This window comes from Stegostoma tigrinum, chromosome 38 (genome assembly GCF_030684315.1).
Source record: "Stegostoma tigrinum isolate sSteTig4 chromosome 38, sSteTig4.hap1, whole genome shotgun sequence".
NCBI classification, from domain to species: domain Eukaryota; kingdom Metazoa; phylum Chordata; class Chondrichthyes; order Orectolobiformes; family Stegostomatidae; genus Stegostoma; species Stegostoma tigrinum.
In genome coordinates, this window is record NC_081391.1 from 1,599,351 (window position 1) to 1,616,940 (window position 17,590).

At 42.2% G+C, this 17,590-nt stretch overlaps 1 protein-coding gene across 6 annotated transcripts in view; it reads left to right on the top strand.

The window, feature by feature from the left end:
- LOC125446949 (beta-1,4-mannosyl-glycoprotein 4-beta-N-acetylglucosaminyltransferase-like) overlaps positions 1-17,590 on the top strand; it is a 61,090-nt gene that overhangs the window by 26,460 nt on the left and 17,040 nt on the right. The window contains exon 1 of one of the 6 annotated variants that reach the window (XM_048520963.2): positions 9,534-9,713. The exons of the other annotated variants lie outside the window; for them this stretch is intronic. Coding sequence (XP_048376920.1) covers positions 9,670-9,713 — 44 coding nt within the window. The 5' untranslated portion in view covers positions 9,534-9,669. Of the gene's footprint in view, positions 1-9,533; positions 9,714-17,590 lie in introns of those variants that run through there. 6 annotated transcript variants of the gene reach the window in all.

Genomic DNA, 17,590 nt, shown 5'->3' on the forward strand with positions numbered 1-17,590 from the left:
CTGCTTGTAGATTTCTACAAACCCTTGCTGGAGATCTGCTGCCACGGTGTTTCACTTGTCTATGTTGTGCTATCCCCTCTGTCGCATCTGCTGTAACTCCTCTGCAACCACTTTGCAATGGCCCTCATTTGGCTACACCCAGGTCTTCAAGCAGTGAATTGAGCCACAACTGCTCTCGATATTTCAAATGCCACCCAAAGCCTTCTGCAGCCCCCACAGTACATCCCTGCTGTGATGTTCATCTCAAGTTGGGTAGAATGTTAACACTGCATTTGCCTCTCTAACTGCCAACTGAAACTTTAACTCGTTCACAGGTGTCGTTGGCTAAGCCAGCATTTATTGCCCATCCGAAAGGGTAGTTGAGAGTTGACCATATTGCTGTGGATCTGGAGTCATGTGTAGGCCAGATCTGGTAAGGATGGCAGCATACCTCCCCTGAAGAACATTAATGAATCAGCTGGGTTTTTCATGACAATTGTTTCATAGTCATCACTTTTTTTATTGAATTCGGATATCACAGTCTGCCATGGCAGGATTCAAACTGAAGTCCCCAGCACATTACCTGTTTCTCTGGGTTAATAGACCGGTGATAATACCACTACACCATTGCCTCTCCCTGCAAGCTAACTTCTGAGAATCATGAGCTAGGACTCTCTCAAATCCTTCTTGTGCTTCAAATTTCTGAAGCCATCCCCTATTTAGAAAACAGTTTATGCCTCTATTCTCCTACCGAAGTGCATAACATCACACTTTGCCTCATTGGACGAAGTGGTAGATGGAAGACAATAGCCTAACCTGTCCAAGACCTTCTGCAGCCTCCCCACTTTTTCACAACCATCTGTGTGTCCTCCCATTTTTGTCATGTGTGTCAATTAAAGGATAGAATAGATGGTGAAGACACTGTGATATGAGAATTCATTAGGAAAGAGAATGGTGCAAGATGATTGGGGAGTGTAGTTCCTATATTTTAAAGAGGGAGTTGAAAGTGTGGACTATACTGAACACTGGAGTTCGAAGGATATTCTTTGCTCAAAGATATAGCAGAAAAAAAATCTAGAAATGGCAAATGTAATAGCATGGATTACAAAAGGGAGGTTCACGTTTGCTTAATTTTATTGCATTCTTTTGAAGCATTGTCTGAATAGATAAAGATGATGTAGATGTAATATGGCTTAACATAAACGTTTGAATAGCCTTGCCCCTCTCCAAAGGTGAGGATGTGGAGGTGGGGACAAGGTGAATGTGAAAGGGGCATGAAGAATGATTTGCAATCTGGCTACAAGACAAAATGGTTGAGAAGTCACGTACAGGCCATTGGTGCTGGGCTCACTGACTCCTTACATTAATGGTTTTAATGGCAGAATCAAAGTACAGTTTCAGAATGTAGATGACATCCTATTTGGCTGCTGTAGTTCACGTAGAAGAGGACTGCACCACTATGCAAAACCACATGGAATACGTTTGCAGTATCAGTGTGGAAAACGTCACTCGCTATGGGGAAGTGAGAAGTGGTTTGCTTTATGAGAAATAATGTATCCTCCTTGTAACGTGAGGCTAAAGTGGGACTGAAGAGCAGAAAGATCAAGATATGCATTTCTCGAATCCTAATGCTCCAAGGTGTTGTAACAATTCAAACCAAGTAATTCTAGAGTGAGAATTGGAAACTAGGCAAGTTTTATGTCCAATGTATAGATCCTTGTTTGGTCTGCAATATACAGTTCTAATGTGCATTTTAATAAACAGATGAAGTGAATTAGAGAAGGTACAAAAAAGATTGACTTGAATGATACCAGAACTGAAAGGTTGAATCTTCCAAGAAATGTGGCATAGGCTTCTTTCTCCAGCTATGACGGCTGACTGGCTTGATATGGTAATACAAGGAAGTGAAGTAAACCAGATGAGGGAGCAAAATTATAAGCAGTAAATCCAATCAGGAGGATATCTGTGTCTTTACTCTGGAATTAGTGAGAATGTGGAACTTGGTCCCGTTGGAAGTGGTTGCAGGGAGTGTTGATATATTGCAGGGAAAGCTGAATGGTGTGACGAGGCTAAATGAAGGAAGATGGAATAAGATTGTGGGAAGTACAAATAATGAAAAAGCTATTGATGCTTTGGTGTAAAATGTCATAATTCTGGAGTGCCTCCTCAATCAGGAGTGCTCCTTTCCTTCCCTTTTTAATTTTTCTCGTTTTTTCTTAAGTATAGTACAGATGTTCTAACCTAGAATGATGATTTTCTGTCACCCTGAGTGAAATTTTGATGTTACATACATTTCTAAGTTATTTTGGTGCCTGTGTTTAATGACACAATTTTGGATTGTCCTGTGGATCTCCCCATTTCCTGGGCCTGCTCCATCTCGGCACAGCAATTAACTCTCTTGTTGAAGTCTTGTCCTTGGAATCGTAAGCTGATCTGCTTGGTCCTGTCTGTGATTCCTGATGTATGAACAGAAAATGTTTGAGGAGAATGCTGGTGATTTTTCAGTAACCCTGTGACTATTGTGGCTTTCCTGCAATCAAAGCCCTTGAGGCTATGTTTGTCAGCCTCCAGGGTGAAGTACCTTTGTATAAATGTCTTGGCTTTGTGTTGGGTGTAGCGTTTTAATTCAGATTTGTTTTGAGGAGCACAATAGTTTGCCTGTAAGCTTGGGTTTACCCTCCAGCAGAATTGTTGAGTTGCTGAGCTGTGGGATAGTGCCATGTTTTGAGAATTGTCATCACTGCTATTGTGAGACACTGCCCCAGAACCCTCACCAATGTCAACAGGTAGTGACATACTGGTTGGGGTGGGGAGAGACTGTCCAAAATGCTACCAAACAATTATAAATGATAAATTGAGGCTATCTACTAATCTTAATACTGCTTATTCTGCACTGTCAAAAGTCAAGCATTATAGTTACCTCCTAAAGCTTGTGGTTACCTCTTGAAACTCCTGATTAACTAGAGCTTTGCAAAGATTTAATTTGTTTGTAGTGGTTGGGGGAATGTGTAGGGCAAGTTCATGGGGGTGGGGGAACAAATTAAATGGTGGGTGAAGGGCAGGGTGGGCGTGCAGGGTGGTACCCATTCTGCTGGCTTAGTTGTTTTGCTAAGGTTGACCAGTATCCTCTGATCTCCCCCCCCCCCCCCCCCGCCCCGCTACTGTAGTATAACTTGTGTCCACATTTACAGCTATACTTGGTGTTATCACTGTCCCATTCAGAAACACTATTAAAGTTTCTGAATGAAAATCCCCTGCCACCTCATGACCAACATTAAACTCTGGAGTGATCCATTATGGTGTTCCTTATTCCTGTTACAGCTTCTTTCAAAGTGTGTGAAAGGAGATAAAGGAATGGAGGGGTCCTGATAATAGGTCCATAATTGTTAAAAATAGAGCTGTTCAAAATGCCTGGAGAGTGCTGTATGAATTCACTCTCTCCACAAGTGGTTAGTGGAGAACCAAAGACAGCAAAAAAAAAATTAGGTGAGGTTGCCCCCCCACCTCACTCCCACTCCTGTTCAAGGCGATGTAGGTAGATTCACAATGCTGATTGGGGGAAGAGTTCCAGGATTTGGCCCAACAACAATAAAGGAACAATGATATATTTCCAAGTCAGGATTGAGAGTGGCTGGCAGGTGATGTTCCCATGTATCTGCTGCCCTTGTCCTTTTTGGGTAGTCGAAGTTGGGGATTTGAGCCCCGATGTAGTGTACGAGGAGGGATGTGGAAAGTCTCTTGGGGACGGAGAAGAAAGAATGGCTAAGATGGAGGACTGAATTAGAATTGCAGCACTGGTTTGAGGAATGTCAGATTTCAGGGGTGTGGTAGAAATGAGAAACAAACTGGATTATGTACAACAAGGTATGAGTTGTATCATCTTGTGTGAGTTGGGGAAGCAATCACTTAATGTCTTATCTAGAGTAATAGTTTATCTACAGACTCAATGTTCTGGGGACACGGTTCAATTCTTGCACAGCAGATAATGGAAGTGGGATTTGAAATTAGTAAAATTTTAGAATGAAGAGTCTAACAATGACCATGAAATTTTCTGTTGGAAAAATCCATCTGGTTCATTAATGTCCTTTTTAGGGAATGAAACCGCCTTGCCTAGTTTGGCCCTGTGACCCCAGGCCCAGAGCAATGTGGTCGACTTTTAATTGCTTGCTGGGCAATTTCAGACAAGCAATAAATACTGGCCTAGCCGTTGATGCCATCATTCCCATGAATGAACAAAAACACATTGCACAACTCAGGATCTGGATGTCCTAGTACATGAATCTGCAGATACAGTAAATGATTTGGGAATGTGAAGGGGATTTTTCCAGAGTAAGAGGAATGGAATATAAAGTGTTTGCTTTAACTGTACAGGGCCTTGATGAGATCATGTTGGGAGTACAGTTTTGATCTCCATATTTGACGAAGGATGTAATTGCATTAGAAGCAGCTCAAAGAAGGTTCACTTAACGTACTACTGAGCTAACGGATGTTTTATGTGACAAAAGATTCAGGTTGTTCAACCTTTTATTCATTGGAGTTTAGAAGAATGAAAAGTAATTTTTTTTAAGAGATAACAAAGTGTGGAGCTGGATGAACACAGCAAGCCAAGCAGCATTTTAGGAGCGCAAAAGCTGACGTTTCAGGCCTAGACCCTTCATCAGAAAAGAGTCTAGGCCCGAAACGTCAGCTTTTGTGCTCGTGAGATGTTGCTTGGCCTGCTGTGTTCATCCAGCTCCACACTTTGTTATCTCAGATTCTCCAGCATCTGCAGTTCCCATTATCTCCTGAAGTAATTTTTTAAATTGTTTTGATAAGAACCTGAGTGGACTTTGCAGGATGGATGCTCCTCTTATGGGATAGACTAGGATAGGGAACACAGACTCAAGAACAAAAGTAATTTCAGATTCCATGCTAACTCTGTTCCTATCTCCATGGCTACTCAGACCTGCTGTTTTTCTCCAGCATTCTGTTTATTTCAAATTTGAGGCCACTGCAGTTATTTCTTAAACAGACTGAAACTGCAGTGATAAGTGTTTTTTTTACTCTCTTTGGGTTTTTAGTCTCTAATTCTGTTTTTTTTGACAGAGCAGTGGAGACTGAGTAGAATCTAATAGGGATCTGAGTGACATGGGCTCTGGAAGGATTTGTGGCAGTATCCAATGAAAAGTCCAGTGAGGTCAGTCTTGACGTTGGGAGCATCTCAACTTGAGAATATTTTCAGTCAACCTGCTCAGATATGTTATGACACATCTGTGGAGCAAGATCTTTTATGCTTTCTGCGAGTGGAACATCTTTGATCCATTTATGGGACTCTTATGCATTTCAATTCTGTGCCAGTAACATGCTGGTGAATCTCCTCTGCATCCTCTCCAGTGCAATCACATCCTTCTGATAGTGCGTTGACCAGAACTCTGTGCAATATTCCAAATTAGCCCACAAACAATTTTTTTTTTTCTTTTTGTTGTAACAGGATTTCCTTGTTCCCATATCTTACACCCTGGCTAATAATTGTTAGTGTTGGTGGATGGTTGTGATTAGAAGCATGTGATCAGCAGGGTACCACAGGGATTGATGCTGGGACCCTTGCTGATGTTATGTACATTTAACAGCTTGGATGTGAAGGTAGAAGTATAATTAGTAAGTCTGCAGATGACATGAAAATTGGTGCTGTTGATAATGAGAATGGTCACAGGTTATAGTCATAGATAGCTAGTAAATTGGGTAGAGCAATGGCAGATGAAATTTAATCCTGATAAGTGAAAGATGCTGTAAGTTGGGAGCTGTAATAACAGAAGCCAATTTTAGATTCAGTTTGCTAACTTGCCTTGGATTCCATGAACTCTTACCTTTTTTTGTGGCTTAGTATTGTGTGGGTTGTTGTCAGAGGCCTTGCTGTAAACCACTACCATGCAACTGCGCGACCATGATGATATATTTAGTCACCTTTTTTCAAAAAGTCTCAACTAAATTAGTATGATGGGATTTCTGAAAAATCAGTGCTGACTATCTATCTCTGACCAATCCCTGCCTTTCCAAATGTTATTTACTCTTATCCCTCAGAATTTCTTTACAGTAACTTCCCTACCACTGTTAGACTAACTGGATTTACCTGGCCCATCCCTGCTGCCCTCCTTGAACAAAGGAACAAAATTAGATATCCTCGGTCATCTGTGACTAGTGAGATGTTTAATATCTCTGCCAGGGCTCCAGCAATTTCCTCCCGTGCAGCCTGGGGGTTTAGGCACCTGTATACCCACTCAAACGGCCGATACTTCCTTATTACACTTAACTTGCTGTAGAACTTCACTGTCCTAATTGAAACCTTAAGCTATAATATCTTTCTCCTTCAAATATGGCTGAGAAATATTTCCTTGAGACCTCAACCACTGGCTCCACGCAAATTGTCCCTTTTGGTTTCTCATAGGCCTCGCTGTTTTCCCTGGTAATCCTCTTGCCGTAAACATACTTTTGTACTGCCTTGTGCTTGCCTTAATCCTATCTGCCAAAGGTGGGTTTTTTCTAATTTTAAGCCCACCCAACACATTTTATACTCCTCTCTCTTCTTCAGACTCTCTGAACCTTTTACATCCAGGGTTCCTGGCTAGTTGCCTTTGCCCTTTACTGTTGGAGGAAGATGCTGCCCCACAGCGCTGCATTTAAGAGTTACTTTCCAAATGTAGACTTAGACTGTGAGCAATGACTTGCAGCTTTTTTTTTTGCCAAATCCTGTCTAATGAAATTGAAATTGCACCACCCTCCCCCGATTTTTAGTTTCTGCACTATCCTTACCCGTTCCCATAATGTCTTTGAAACTTGGTCACTATCCCTGAAATGCCCACCTACTGATCCTTCAACCACTTGACTGGCTTCATTCCCTAGAAATAGGTCTAGCCCCGCCCCATCTCTAGTTAGATTATCTATGCTCTAGCACAAAAAAGCTCTCCTAATGCACTATAAAAATTCCAGTCTCATCCTTTGACTCTAAGGTAATCTCAGTTAATGTTAGCGAAGTTGAAATCCCCTACTATAATCCTATTCCCCTCTGTCATTTGCCTACACTTCTGTTCCTCTATCTCCCTCTCTCTTTTTGGGAAGACTGTGGTTGGCTTTTTTAAAATTTCTAAGCTTTACCCAGATGGTCTCATTTGAAGATTCTTTATATGACATCCTCTCTCATTTGCTGGCTATCTTTATCAATAATGTAATTTCTCCACCTCTCTTATAATCTGCAACACCCCAAAAAAGATCATGCCTGAAACTTCTGTCTCACTGGAATGTGGAGCTGCCAGTGCCCGCCCTTCAACCGTGTCTCAGCAGTCTTATTCTCGCATGCTGTCAATGCTCTTTTAAGTTCATGTGCCTTACCAGTTAGGCTCCTTGCATTAACGCAAGTACAATTTTACCTTCCAGTCTTCCCATTTGCCTTAGCCTGCCTATGTCTCCTCTGCCTGCTGCACTGTCCTAGTTTTCCTTCTACATCTGATTGAATCTTACTCTTAACTTTACATCCACTCTGTGCACCAAACCCCTGCCAAATTAGTTTAAAACCTCCCAGGGAGAATTTTGGATCCAGTGTTTAACGTAGTAGAGATGGTGAGTGAGGTGTAGTGGAAAAGGACATTGCCAAGCATTGAAGGAAGAAAGTCAATGTCTTTCAGACAGCTGAGACTATACTAATCTTAAACCAGGCTGGCATGATGTTGGACAAAGTCAGAATCCGCAAGACACCAGATTGTAGTCCAACACATTTATTTGAAATCACAAGCTTTCATAGCTCTGCTCCTTTATACTATAACCTGGTGTCTTGTGACTTTAGGCTGGCATAATCTGATGTCCTGACCACCTCTTCCCCCAGGACCAGCAGGAGGAAGTCTGACGTCTGCGCTGCACCACTTCCAGGTCTTTCCCTTGCAAAGCAGATGCTGTTTGTTATCTCTGCTGATTCTCCCTGTTTACCGTGTCTACAGTAAATGTCAGGAACCATCCAGATCACTTCTGGTCAGAGTGCTTGTCTACTTGTACTGTGTGGATTTTAAAGATGGTTCAGTCTTTCAGTTGATCTCTGTTGTGGTGAGTTGTTCAGGGAGTGGTTTGTTAAAATGGAGCTTAAATTGTTATGAGATGAATTTGTTCAGATGAGGTGAGAACTTGCTAGGCCTCAAGGTAACACATCCTCCATTAAAGTGCAAAGCAACTCAAACTTAACTAAAAGAATGTAAGTTTCAGCCAAGTATCGTTTGAATTTATTCAAGGCCAAGTTGGGTTTGACAAACAAGGGAGTCAAGGTTTATGAGAAGCCAAATGTGAAATTAAGAGTTGAGATCATATTGGGTTAATCCAATCATATTAAATGGCAGAGCAAACTTGACTGTCTGAGGCTTCAAAGCCTTATGTTTTTATTGTCCGTACAGGCTGATAGATATGTCAAATTCGGAGATGCTTATGTAGATGATTTGGAACAGGGAAGTGTTTGCACTGCATGGCTTCCCTGAACTTCACTGAGTGCCACTTATTTTATGATCCCAACTGATGTTATGACTTGACAACTCAGATTCCAGACTGAAATCTGTTTTGATAGGTCTTTATATTTAATACACTGGTCTTTCCCTGAAATGTAAACTTGTAATGCTGCAGATTTGATTTTTAACAAATGAAACGGAAGTTTATCTCAAAAGAGGATAAAACTAGGATGTTTTCATATAACACAAGTTGAAAGATTGAAATACAATCTGATCTATCCCAATAACATTAGTTTACGATATTGCAGGAGCAGAATGGGTTTCCTTCTCTATCATATATTGTGATAGCCTTTTTCTTGATTTAGTGTTACAACTGAGCTTAAACCACCTTTGCTTTGAAAAGCCCCTTCAGGGATCCAACCAAACATTTTTTTTGTGGTTTGGAGCCTTCAACTAACCTCTCAAGTTGAGAGAATCTATTTCCTAACTTCTCAAAAGTAACTCTTTTTAGATAAAACTGTTACTTATGTGTTCTCAAGAAGGGTCATTAGACCTGAAATCTTATCTCTGACTTCTATGCACAGATGCTGTTGGACCTGCTGAACTTTTTCAGCAACTTCTATTTTTTGTTACTGTTTCAAATATCCTATTTCAGCCAGGACGTCTACAGACTGAGAACAAGAGCTTTCCAACTTCAGTTGTTCTCTTTTCCCCCCCCACCCCGAACCAAAGAAAATCAATTCCTGATGTTTCTAACTGAAAGCCAGCAAATATTCTTAAGTATTTGTTGTCTGCCCAAAACACTTCCCAATCCAGACAAATTCCACTATCGCCCTCTCTCTCTCGCTGGTGTTTTTTTTAAAGCCATGGTTCCAGAAATACTGGCAATTAATAATTAAAGTGAGCACGGCAAGTCAGGCAGCATCAGAGGAGCAGGAATGTCTGCATTTCTGGTCGGGACCCTTCATCAGAGCTGGGAATTAATTATTAAAACCTCCCAAACACAGACTAAAACCCACATGCCTCTAATTCAAGATCTAAACTTCACGAACCAAATGATATTGTGTGACCCATCTTGTATCGCAGTAAGGATTTCAACATGGTTCCTGGCCCTGCCGAAAGCGTTGTGCTCGTCCGATCACGAAAAAGCTGATTTGATGCTGTACCTGTGAATCAGTCCAAACTTGCAAAGTTTAAGAGATAAAGCGATGCCGAATCGGCAGACTGGAGGATGGGCTGGATAAGTTCGGCAGGCCGAGATACTTGGGAAATTGTGTAAGTAGTTGTTGACTTTAATGATCGTTGCAAGGCGTCTGTCACTGGGGACAGCAATTTAATTTTTAAAAAAAAATCCTTTCAATATTTCACTGACCTGAAGTTGTGCATTTGCGTTTATTGGCATTTTAACAATGTGGCTGTGTTTCTGAGATCCCACAGCAGTCTTTTCACTATATCTCTCGGGGCTTTACTTTAGCTTAAGGGTGAAACGTGCCTCCCTCTTACTAGAAATCTATTTCACTTCTCCGTGCGCTCTCTAGGATCTGTACAATCCCACGTTCGGCGACATGTTTTCGCCCCCGTTTTAGCAAACTCGAGTGTGATTCACTCACTGCACACTGTGCTCTTGTTTAGAATTGACTTGTTTTGGGGGTATCTGTTCACTGAATCAGCAGAAGTGAGGGGTGTAACTCCTCGAGAATGAAACAGTACGTGAAAGCAGGCATTGTGTGTGTGTGTGTGTGTAGAGAGAGCACGGAACTTGATGGAGAAGCCAATCGCTGCTAAAAGACTGAACAATAGCAGAATTCTTTGCTTCTGTGATGGAAGCCTACTGTTTTTTTTCATTTTCCTGCGACTTGCTGCAATGCGATACGGAGGCTGATTGTTCTTCACTGCTGCTGCTGTCTTATTGGAATATCTCGTTGTTTCTTTTCCAAACCCATAGCACTGCATCGCAAGGTCGAATCCTGGCGAAGAAGCAGCCACTAAGGAAAACCTCATCCAGCCCACCTCTATTCCCAAACATCCGTTGTTAATCCCAGCGCTCCGACCTACTCGAATACTAGTAACCTCTTCAATTCGCCATTTGCCTCGGGCATGTAGGCCCGTAAAACTGCGCCGTTAATTACTAGGCATACGCTGCCTCCTGTAGTTGATATGGCGTTGATATAGCGCCCTTCGCGTCTAAGCTGTCATTGCTGCTAAAACATCTCCATGTCCCGCTTTAAAAGCAACAGCGCTGAGTTAGCAGCTGATCTGTTTCCACGTTGTTGGTTAACTCTTGAGCATTTTGAACTCAGGGAGCCTACGAATGCCTGAAAGGGTCCCTTGAGATTCCTGCTCCTGATGGTGGGGCATCCACCTGTTCCCGAGGCCCAAGAGGTGTTTTTACCTTCAAATTAATTGTCACAACTACACACCACTCGTTTTTGTACTACTTTTATGTAAACGCAATTTTTATGAAGTGGCTATTTATAGTCAGGTACAGCATGGAAACAGACCCCTCAGTCCAACACTTCCGTGCTGACCAGATATCCTACATAACTCTAGTCCCATTTGCCAGCATTTGGCCTGTATCCCACTTAAACCCTTCTTATCCATGTACCCATCCAGATGCCTTTTAGGGCAGCACGGTGGCTCGGTGGTTAGCACTGCAACCTCACAGTGCCAGAGACAGGGGTTCAATTTCAGCCTTGGGTAACTCTGTGTGGAGTTTGCACGTTCTCCCCATGTCTGCATGGGTTTCCTCCCACGGTCCAAAGATGTGCAGGCTAGGTGGCCACGCTAAATTGCCCGTAGTGTTCAGGGGTGTGTGGGTTATAGGGGGATGGGTCTAGGTGGGATGCTTCAAGGGGCGGTGTGGACTTGTTGGGCCGAAGGGCCTGTTTCCACGCTGTAGGAAATCTAGTCTAATCTAATCTAAATGCTGTGATTGTCTCAGCCGTCTCCAATTCCTCTGGCAGCTCATTCCATACATGCACCACCTTCTGCATTAAAAGGTTGCCCCTTAGGTCCTTTTCTTATCTTTTCCCCTCTCATCTTAAACCTATGCACACTAGTTTTTGACTTCCCTACCCTGGGAAAATAGCCCCATCCGAAACTGTCTCTTACCGACTCAAACCCACCAACCCTGGCAACATTCTTGTAAATCATTTTCTGAATCCTTTCAAGTTTCACAACATCCTTCCTATAGCAAGGAGACCAGACTTGCACACAATACTGCAAATGTGGCTGAACCAATGTCCTGTACAGCCGCAACGTGACCTTCCAGCTCCTTTACTCAATGCACTGACCAATTTTAATCTTTTACTTTAACCTAATCATTTCTTAAAACTTTGTCCACTTGATTAGCTTTATTTAATGTACCTTCTCTATTAAACTATTGGAGCCCAGGGTGGCCTGGTGGATCAGTGCCTAGCCCCAACGATCTAAGTTCAATTCTTCTAAATTTGCATAGTTTCCATGTCTGCGTAGGTTTTAGCCAGGTGCTCTGGTTTCTTCCCACAGTACAAATATATGTAGGCTGGGTGGATTAACCATGGTTAATGAAGGGTTACAGCTCTGGATGGGTTGGTGCAGTCTTGATGGGCTGAATGGCCCTCTTATCTGTACTGTAGGGATTGTACAATTTTACACTCCCTTCTGGCTCCTTCACCATTTCTGTTTGTATTTCTGCAAAAGTATTAGCCATGACTTAATTTTGGTGGTTCTCAGCTGGCTAGATCAACATTCCACTCAGGAATCACAGCCTTTGGATAAATTCTGGAACATTTTTCTTTCCGTCCATCTTCATGACTGCAGTCTTTGTTTGTGTAGCACCACAGTAAAGGTTCACAGGACAGTGATCATAACAATCCTGAGTCTGAGTTATGAAGAAAGACACAGATGTGCCTGAAATCCAAGTTCAACTTGGAAGATGGATTTTTAATCCGATTGGATATGACTTGGCCAGGTTGAACTGGGAGCAGATATTTTCCAGTAAGTCTGCCTCAGAACACAGGGATGCGTTTGAGAAGGCAATAGAGGACAGAGCCAACATTTTTTTTTCTAGTAATGAAAAAGGGTGGAACAATGAAATTCTGTGAACCTGGATATCAAGGGACATACAGCATTTGATCTCAAGAAGGATGTGCTGGCCCCGGAGCAGATTCAGAGGATGTTCACAAGAGTCAACCCGGGAATGAAAAGCTTAACATAGGAGGAACGTTTGAAGATTCTGGTACTATACCTGAAAGTGTTTAGCAGGATGAGGGGGCGGGGGCGGGGGGGGGGGGGGGGGGGGGGAACCTAATTGAAACTTACAGAATACTGAATAGCCTGAACAAAAGTGAATGTTGGGAAGATCCTTCCATTGTTAGAGACTAGGACCTGAGGGTAAAGCCTTAAAGGGATGACCTTTTTGATTGGAGATAAGGAGAAACTTCAAGTGGTGAATCTATGGAATTCACTGCCACAGAATGCTGTGGATTCCAGGCCATCGAGCATATTTAAGATCTGTTCTTGATTGTCAAGGGTCTCAAGGGTTACCAGGAGAATGGGGTTGAGGAACTTATCAACAGTGATTGAATGACTGAACAGACTTGATGGGCCGAATAGCCTAATTTCTGATCCTAGTGGAGTATAGAATGTACAAGAGGGAGATTAGGAGAGCAAAAATGGTGCATGAAAAGGTATATTGGCAGGTAGCATAAAGGAAAATTAACCTGTTTTACCAGTACATTTCAGGGTAGAAGAAAGGCCCACAGTGGTAATATGTCTGTGAAGCCAGCAGATATAGGTAGTGTTCTAAATGAATACTTTATGGTAGTGTCCGTCTCATATGAACAATGTGTGACTAGAAATCAGGCATGTGATTTTAATTGAAGAAATTTGCGTAGACCAAGAGAAAGTTCTGAGCAGTCTGGCAGGCCAAAAAGCAGAAGAGTCTTGGACTGGATAAACCTTGGACAGATTGTTGAGTGGAGCAAGGGAGGGAGTAGCAAAGGTGCTTGCAAAGATTTTCAATTCTTGCCTGACCATACGAGAGGTGCTGGCATATAGCCAGTGTGACACCATTATTCGAGAAGGGATCAACCAGGAAACTAGTGGTGGGAAAATTATTAGAAGCATTTCTGAGGGACAGAATTAATTTGCCTTTGGAGAGATAGGATTAATCAAAAACAGCATGGTTTTGTTAAAGGAATTCACTTCTGACCAACATGAATTTTTGAGGTCACCAGGTGATGACGGCAGTGCTTTTGATGTAATTCACTTGGATTTTAGCAAGGGTCCTGCGTGGGACACTTTAGTGGAGTGGTAAGTAGTGAAGAGGTAGCCTAGGACTAGAAGGGGCAATACATGGGTTGATCAGTGGCAAGTACAATTGAATTTGTTAAACATGAGATGATGCACTTGGGCAGGATAAACAAAGCAAGCAATACATTAATGGGAGGACCTTGGGAAGCAGAGGGACAAGGGTGGATAATGTGCTTAAGGCACGGAGTATTTTTGCCTTTATTCGAGGCATAGAATATACACACAGACGTGTTATGCTGGAACTTTAGCTGTGACTCTAACCAACACTTTATAATAGAGTGTTGTGTTGTGTGTAATTCTGGAATCCACATTGATGTCATAGCACTAGTGATTGTGTAAAGGAGACTTACCAGAATGTTCTCTGGGTTAGAGAGTTTGTCATAAGGAGAGATTGGACGGACTGGGATTGTTTTCATTTGGAGCAGAGGAAATTGAGAGGTAACATGATTGAAATGCAAAATAATTAAGGGCGTAGGGAATGTTTCTTCCTATTTGCCTGACACCGATTTGGGGAATGAGCAGAAGGTTTGGAGGAGATATGAAGAAGATCTCTTTTTGTCCAGAGGGTGAAACTTTCTGTATGTATGGGTAGTAAAGGCCGAAACCACCTGGTATTTGAGAGATAAGAGTTTTTAAAAAAGACATGAGGGAGAAAATCTTTTATACTGAGAGTGTAAAAGACAGTTAAGTGCATGAATAATAAAGGTTTGGAGGGATATGGGCCTGGGGGAGGCAGTTAGGACTAATTTAGTTTGGGATTGTGTTCAACATGGACTGAATAGACCAAAGGGTCGGTTTCCATGCTGTGAGACTCTCCCCTGTTATGTAAATATTCAGATGTGTGTTTGTGATGTCAAACCATGAAAGGCTATGGGCCAATAGAATTGGAATAGTCAGGTGCTGTTGATCTGATTCTGACTGTAGGAGCAATCATCACACTAAACTTGATGCTGAGCTGCAGAAGTGACTTTTGGGGCAAGTGTCCAAAAACATGGTCTAAGCGGTAGGTTTTGATTATCTGAATGCCTTCAAAAAGGGAATAGTAAAGCAAAAACATATTTTATGGAGGAAATTTTGCATAAAAATTAAGTTGAATGAGAGAAGCAAAAAGTGACAAATAGAAATACCCAAAAAGTCAGTTACAATGGTGAGCCTCTGAAATTAGAGTTCAAGCAGTGTTACAAGCATGGTGTTCGCAGAATTGACCACTTTTTAGATTTTCTTGTTTCAAAGCTGAATAGGCAAAGGGATGTTAGCCTCTAGTTCGGGAATTGATGATCATCAATTTAAAATGCCTACAAAGTGAGGAGAGATTGGAGAAGTTTGGTTTTGTTGGACCGCAGTGACTGAGGCAGTGTCTTTTTTACTTTTGAGAAAAGTAGGTAAGTATTGAAGAGTGGAATGTGAAAGGCAGTTGAGAGAGAATGAGTGAGCAAGGGAAAAACTGAGCTGTGGGAGCTGTGTAAAATATGACCAGAACGGGCTTTGCCAGATGTCTTCATGTCAGCAGGAGTATGAAGCCCAAATGACCTCTGAGTCTGTATTAATGGCAGGATGATCTTGAAGAAGGAGAGCGTGCATAAGACCTAATAGCAGTAGAAGACTGTTCAGCTCATTGAGTGTGCTGTACTCTTGGCTGACCTGGTTGTCCTCCACTCCGTATTTCTGCCTTATCGCTGTAACCTTTGATTGTCTTACTTATTTAGTGTTTATCTGTCTCCATGTTGAATGTATGTAATGACCTAGCTTCAAAAGCTGTCTGGTTAAAAGATTCACTGAGGAGGAAAAAACTCCTATTTTGAGACGTGGTTCTACAGTCCTAGTCATGCTCTCTTTCACGCACTCTCCATAACCAGCATCAAACTAGTGAACTTTCTCTGGACTGCCGCCAAAGATATGGCAACTGAATGTCTATGCAGTATTCCAGCTCTGGTCTGACTAGTGCCTATAATTTTCTTTTTAACTAGCCCACCTTATTTTTATATTCCCTTTCCTTTGAAATATGAATGATTTATTATTGTATCACTATGGGATTCGAAGTGAAAAATGTTTATTGCCACAACCCAGCACAGTATAGTTCATCTGCATCAGCTGGGGTCTCGAACACTGCTCCAGGACTTCTGTGAGGCCCCGTCTCTGGGCCTATTGCAGCCAGGAGCCCCCAGTCTGGTCACCAACACAGCTGCAGTTGATTCGCTGCCACTGTTCCTGGAGTCCATGCATCAGGCCTATAAGCTGGGAGCCACCAACGCCGCTCCAGCTAACAAAAGCCACCATTCCATTTGTCTTCCCTTCCCTTCTCTCTGCAGGCCTTGAATGTTAGTTTTTTTTTCATGATTTTATCCGCAAGGCCTCCAATCCCTCATTTTTGCAATTGCTTCTTGATGGTCTTTATCCATTTAAATAATATTCAGCTCGTCTATTTAAATCTGTGAAAGTGAAGACATTAGTGATGCGTAAGGACAAAGTCATGGAGATACTTGAACGCTGAGAATTTTTGAAATTTAAAACTGATAAGAGCCAGAGTTGGTTAGTGAACACGAAGTGGGTTATGGAGGACTGGATATGGGGTTTTAATGAGTTCAAACTTAGAGGAAAGAAAAAGATTGAAGTGAGAGAGATGTTAGTATTTCTTTTGGTTACATGGGCCTGGTATAACTCTGTAGGAGGGATGGTGGTGGTGTCACTGGATAAGAAATCCTGAGGTCCAGGTTCATGCTGTCTCTCTTGTGTGCACTCACTGATGATGTGTGTTCAAGTCTTAGAACAGCGACCATGGAATTTAAATTCAATTAATAATAAAATCTGGAATAAAGGTCTAGAATCAGTGGTAGTGACCATGGCATCTGTCATTGTTGTAAAATTCTATTTGAGTCACTATTACGGAAGAGGCGATGACCTAGTGGTATAATCGCTGGACTGTTAATCTAGAGACCCGATAATGTTCTGGGAATGTGGGTTCAAATCCTGCCACGGCAGATGGAATTTAAATTCAATAAATATTTGGAATTAAGAATCTAATGATAACTGTGATACATTACTGATTGTCGGGGAAAACCCATCTGGTTCACTTTAGGGAAGGAAACTGCCATCCTTACCTGAGCTGGCCTATGTGTGATTCCAGACCCGCAGCAGTATGGTTGACAGTTGGGGATGGGCAATAAATGCTGCCTGACCAGTAATGCCACAATTCTGCAAATAGGGAAAAAAACATTCCCTTTTGGGCAAGGAAACTACCTTCTTCACCCAGCCTGTCTTTTATGTAACACCACACCTACAGTGATGATCTGAAAATCCTCTTTTTTTTTCTTCTTTCCTCCTCACGACCCTTGACTTCATTACAGATTTTTGAAAATCAGTAATCTATCACTCTGGAATGTACCTGACCTAGACTTTGCAGCCTGTTTCAGTCAGTCATATGGTAGTACACAACTGAAGAGGCCCTTCTGCCCCATCCAGTCTGCACCAATCTATCTGTACACATCCCACTCTACAGCACTTGGCCTGAGGCCCTGAATGTTACAACATCTTCAAGTGCTTATCTATGAAACATTTTAAAGGTTAAGGTTTTCTACTTCCCCATGCAGTGTATTACAGATTCCAACTACCCTCTTGGTGGAGATAAAATGCTTTCCTCAAATCCTCTAAACCTCTGCCTTTCACCTTTTAAAATTATGCCCCTCTGTTACTGACACTTTAGCTAAGGGGGCCAGCTACTTCCTATCCAACCTGTCCATACCCCTCAAATCTTAAAGCTTTTTAGGTTTCTCCCTCCACCTTCTGTGCTCCAAACAAAACCACCCAAGCTTACCCAGCCTGAGTCTCCCTGGGATGCCCTTAGGAGGGTTGGTTGTGGA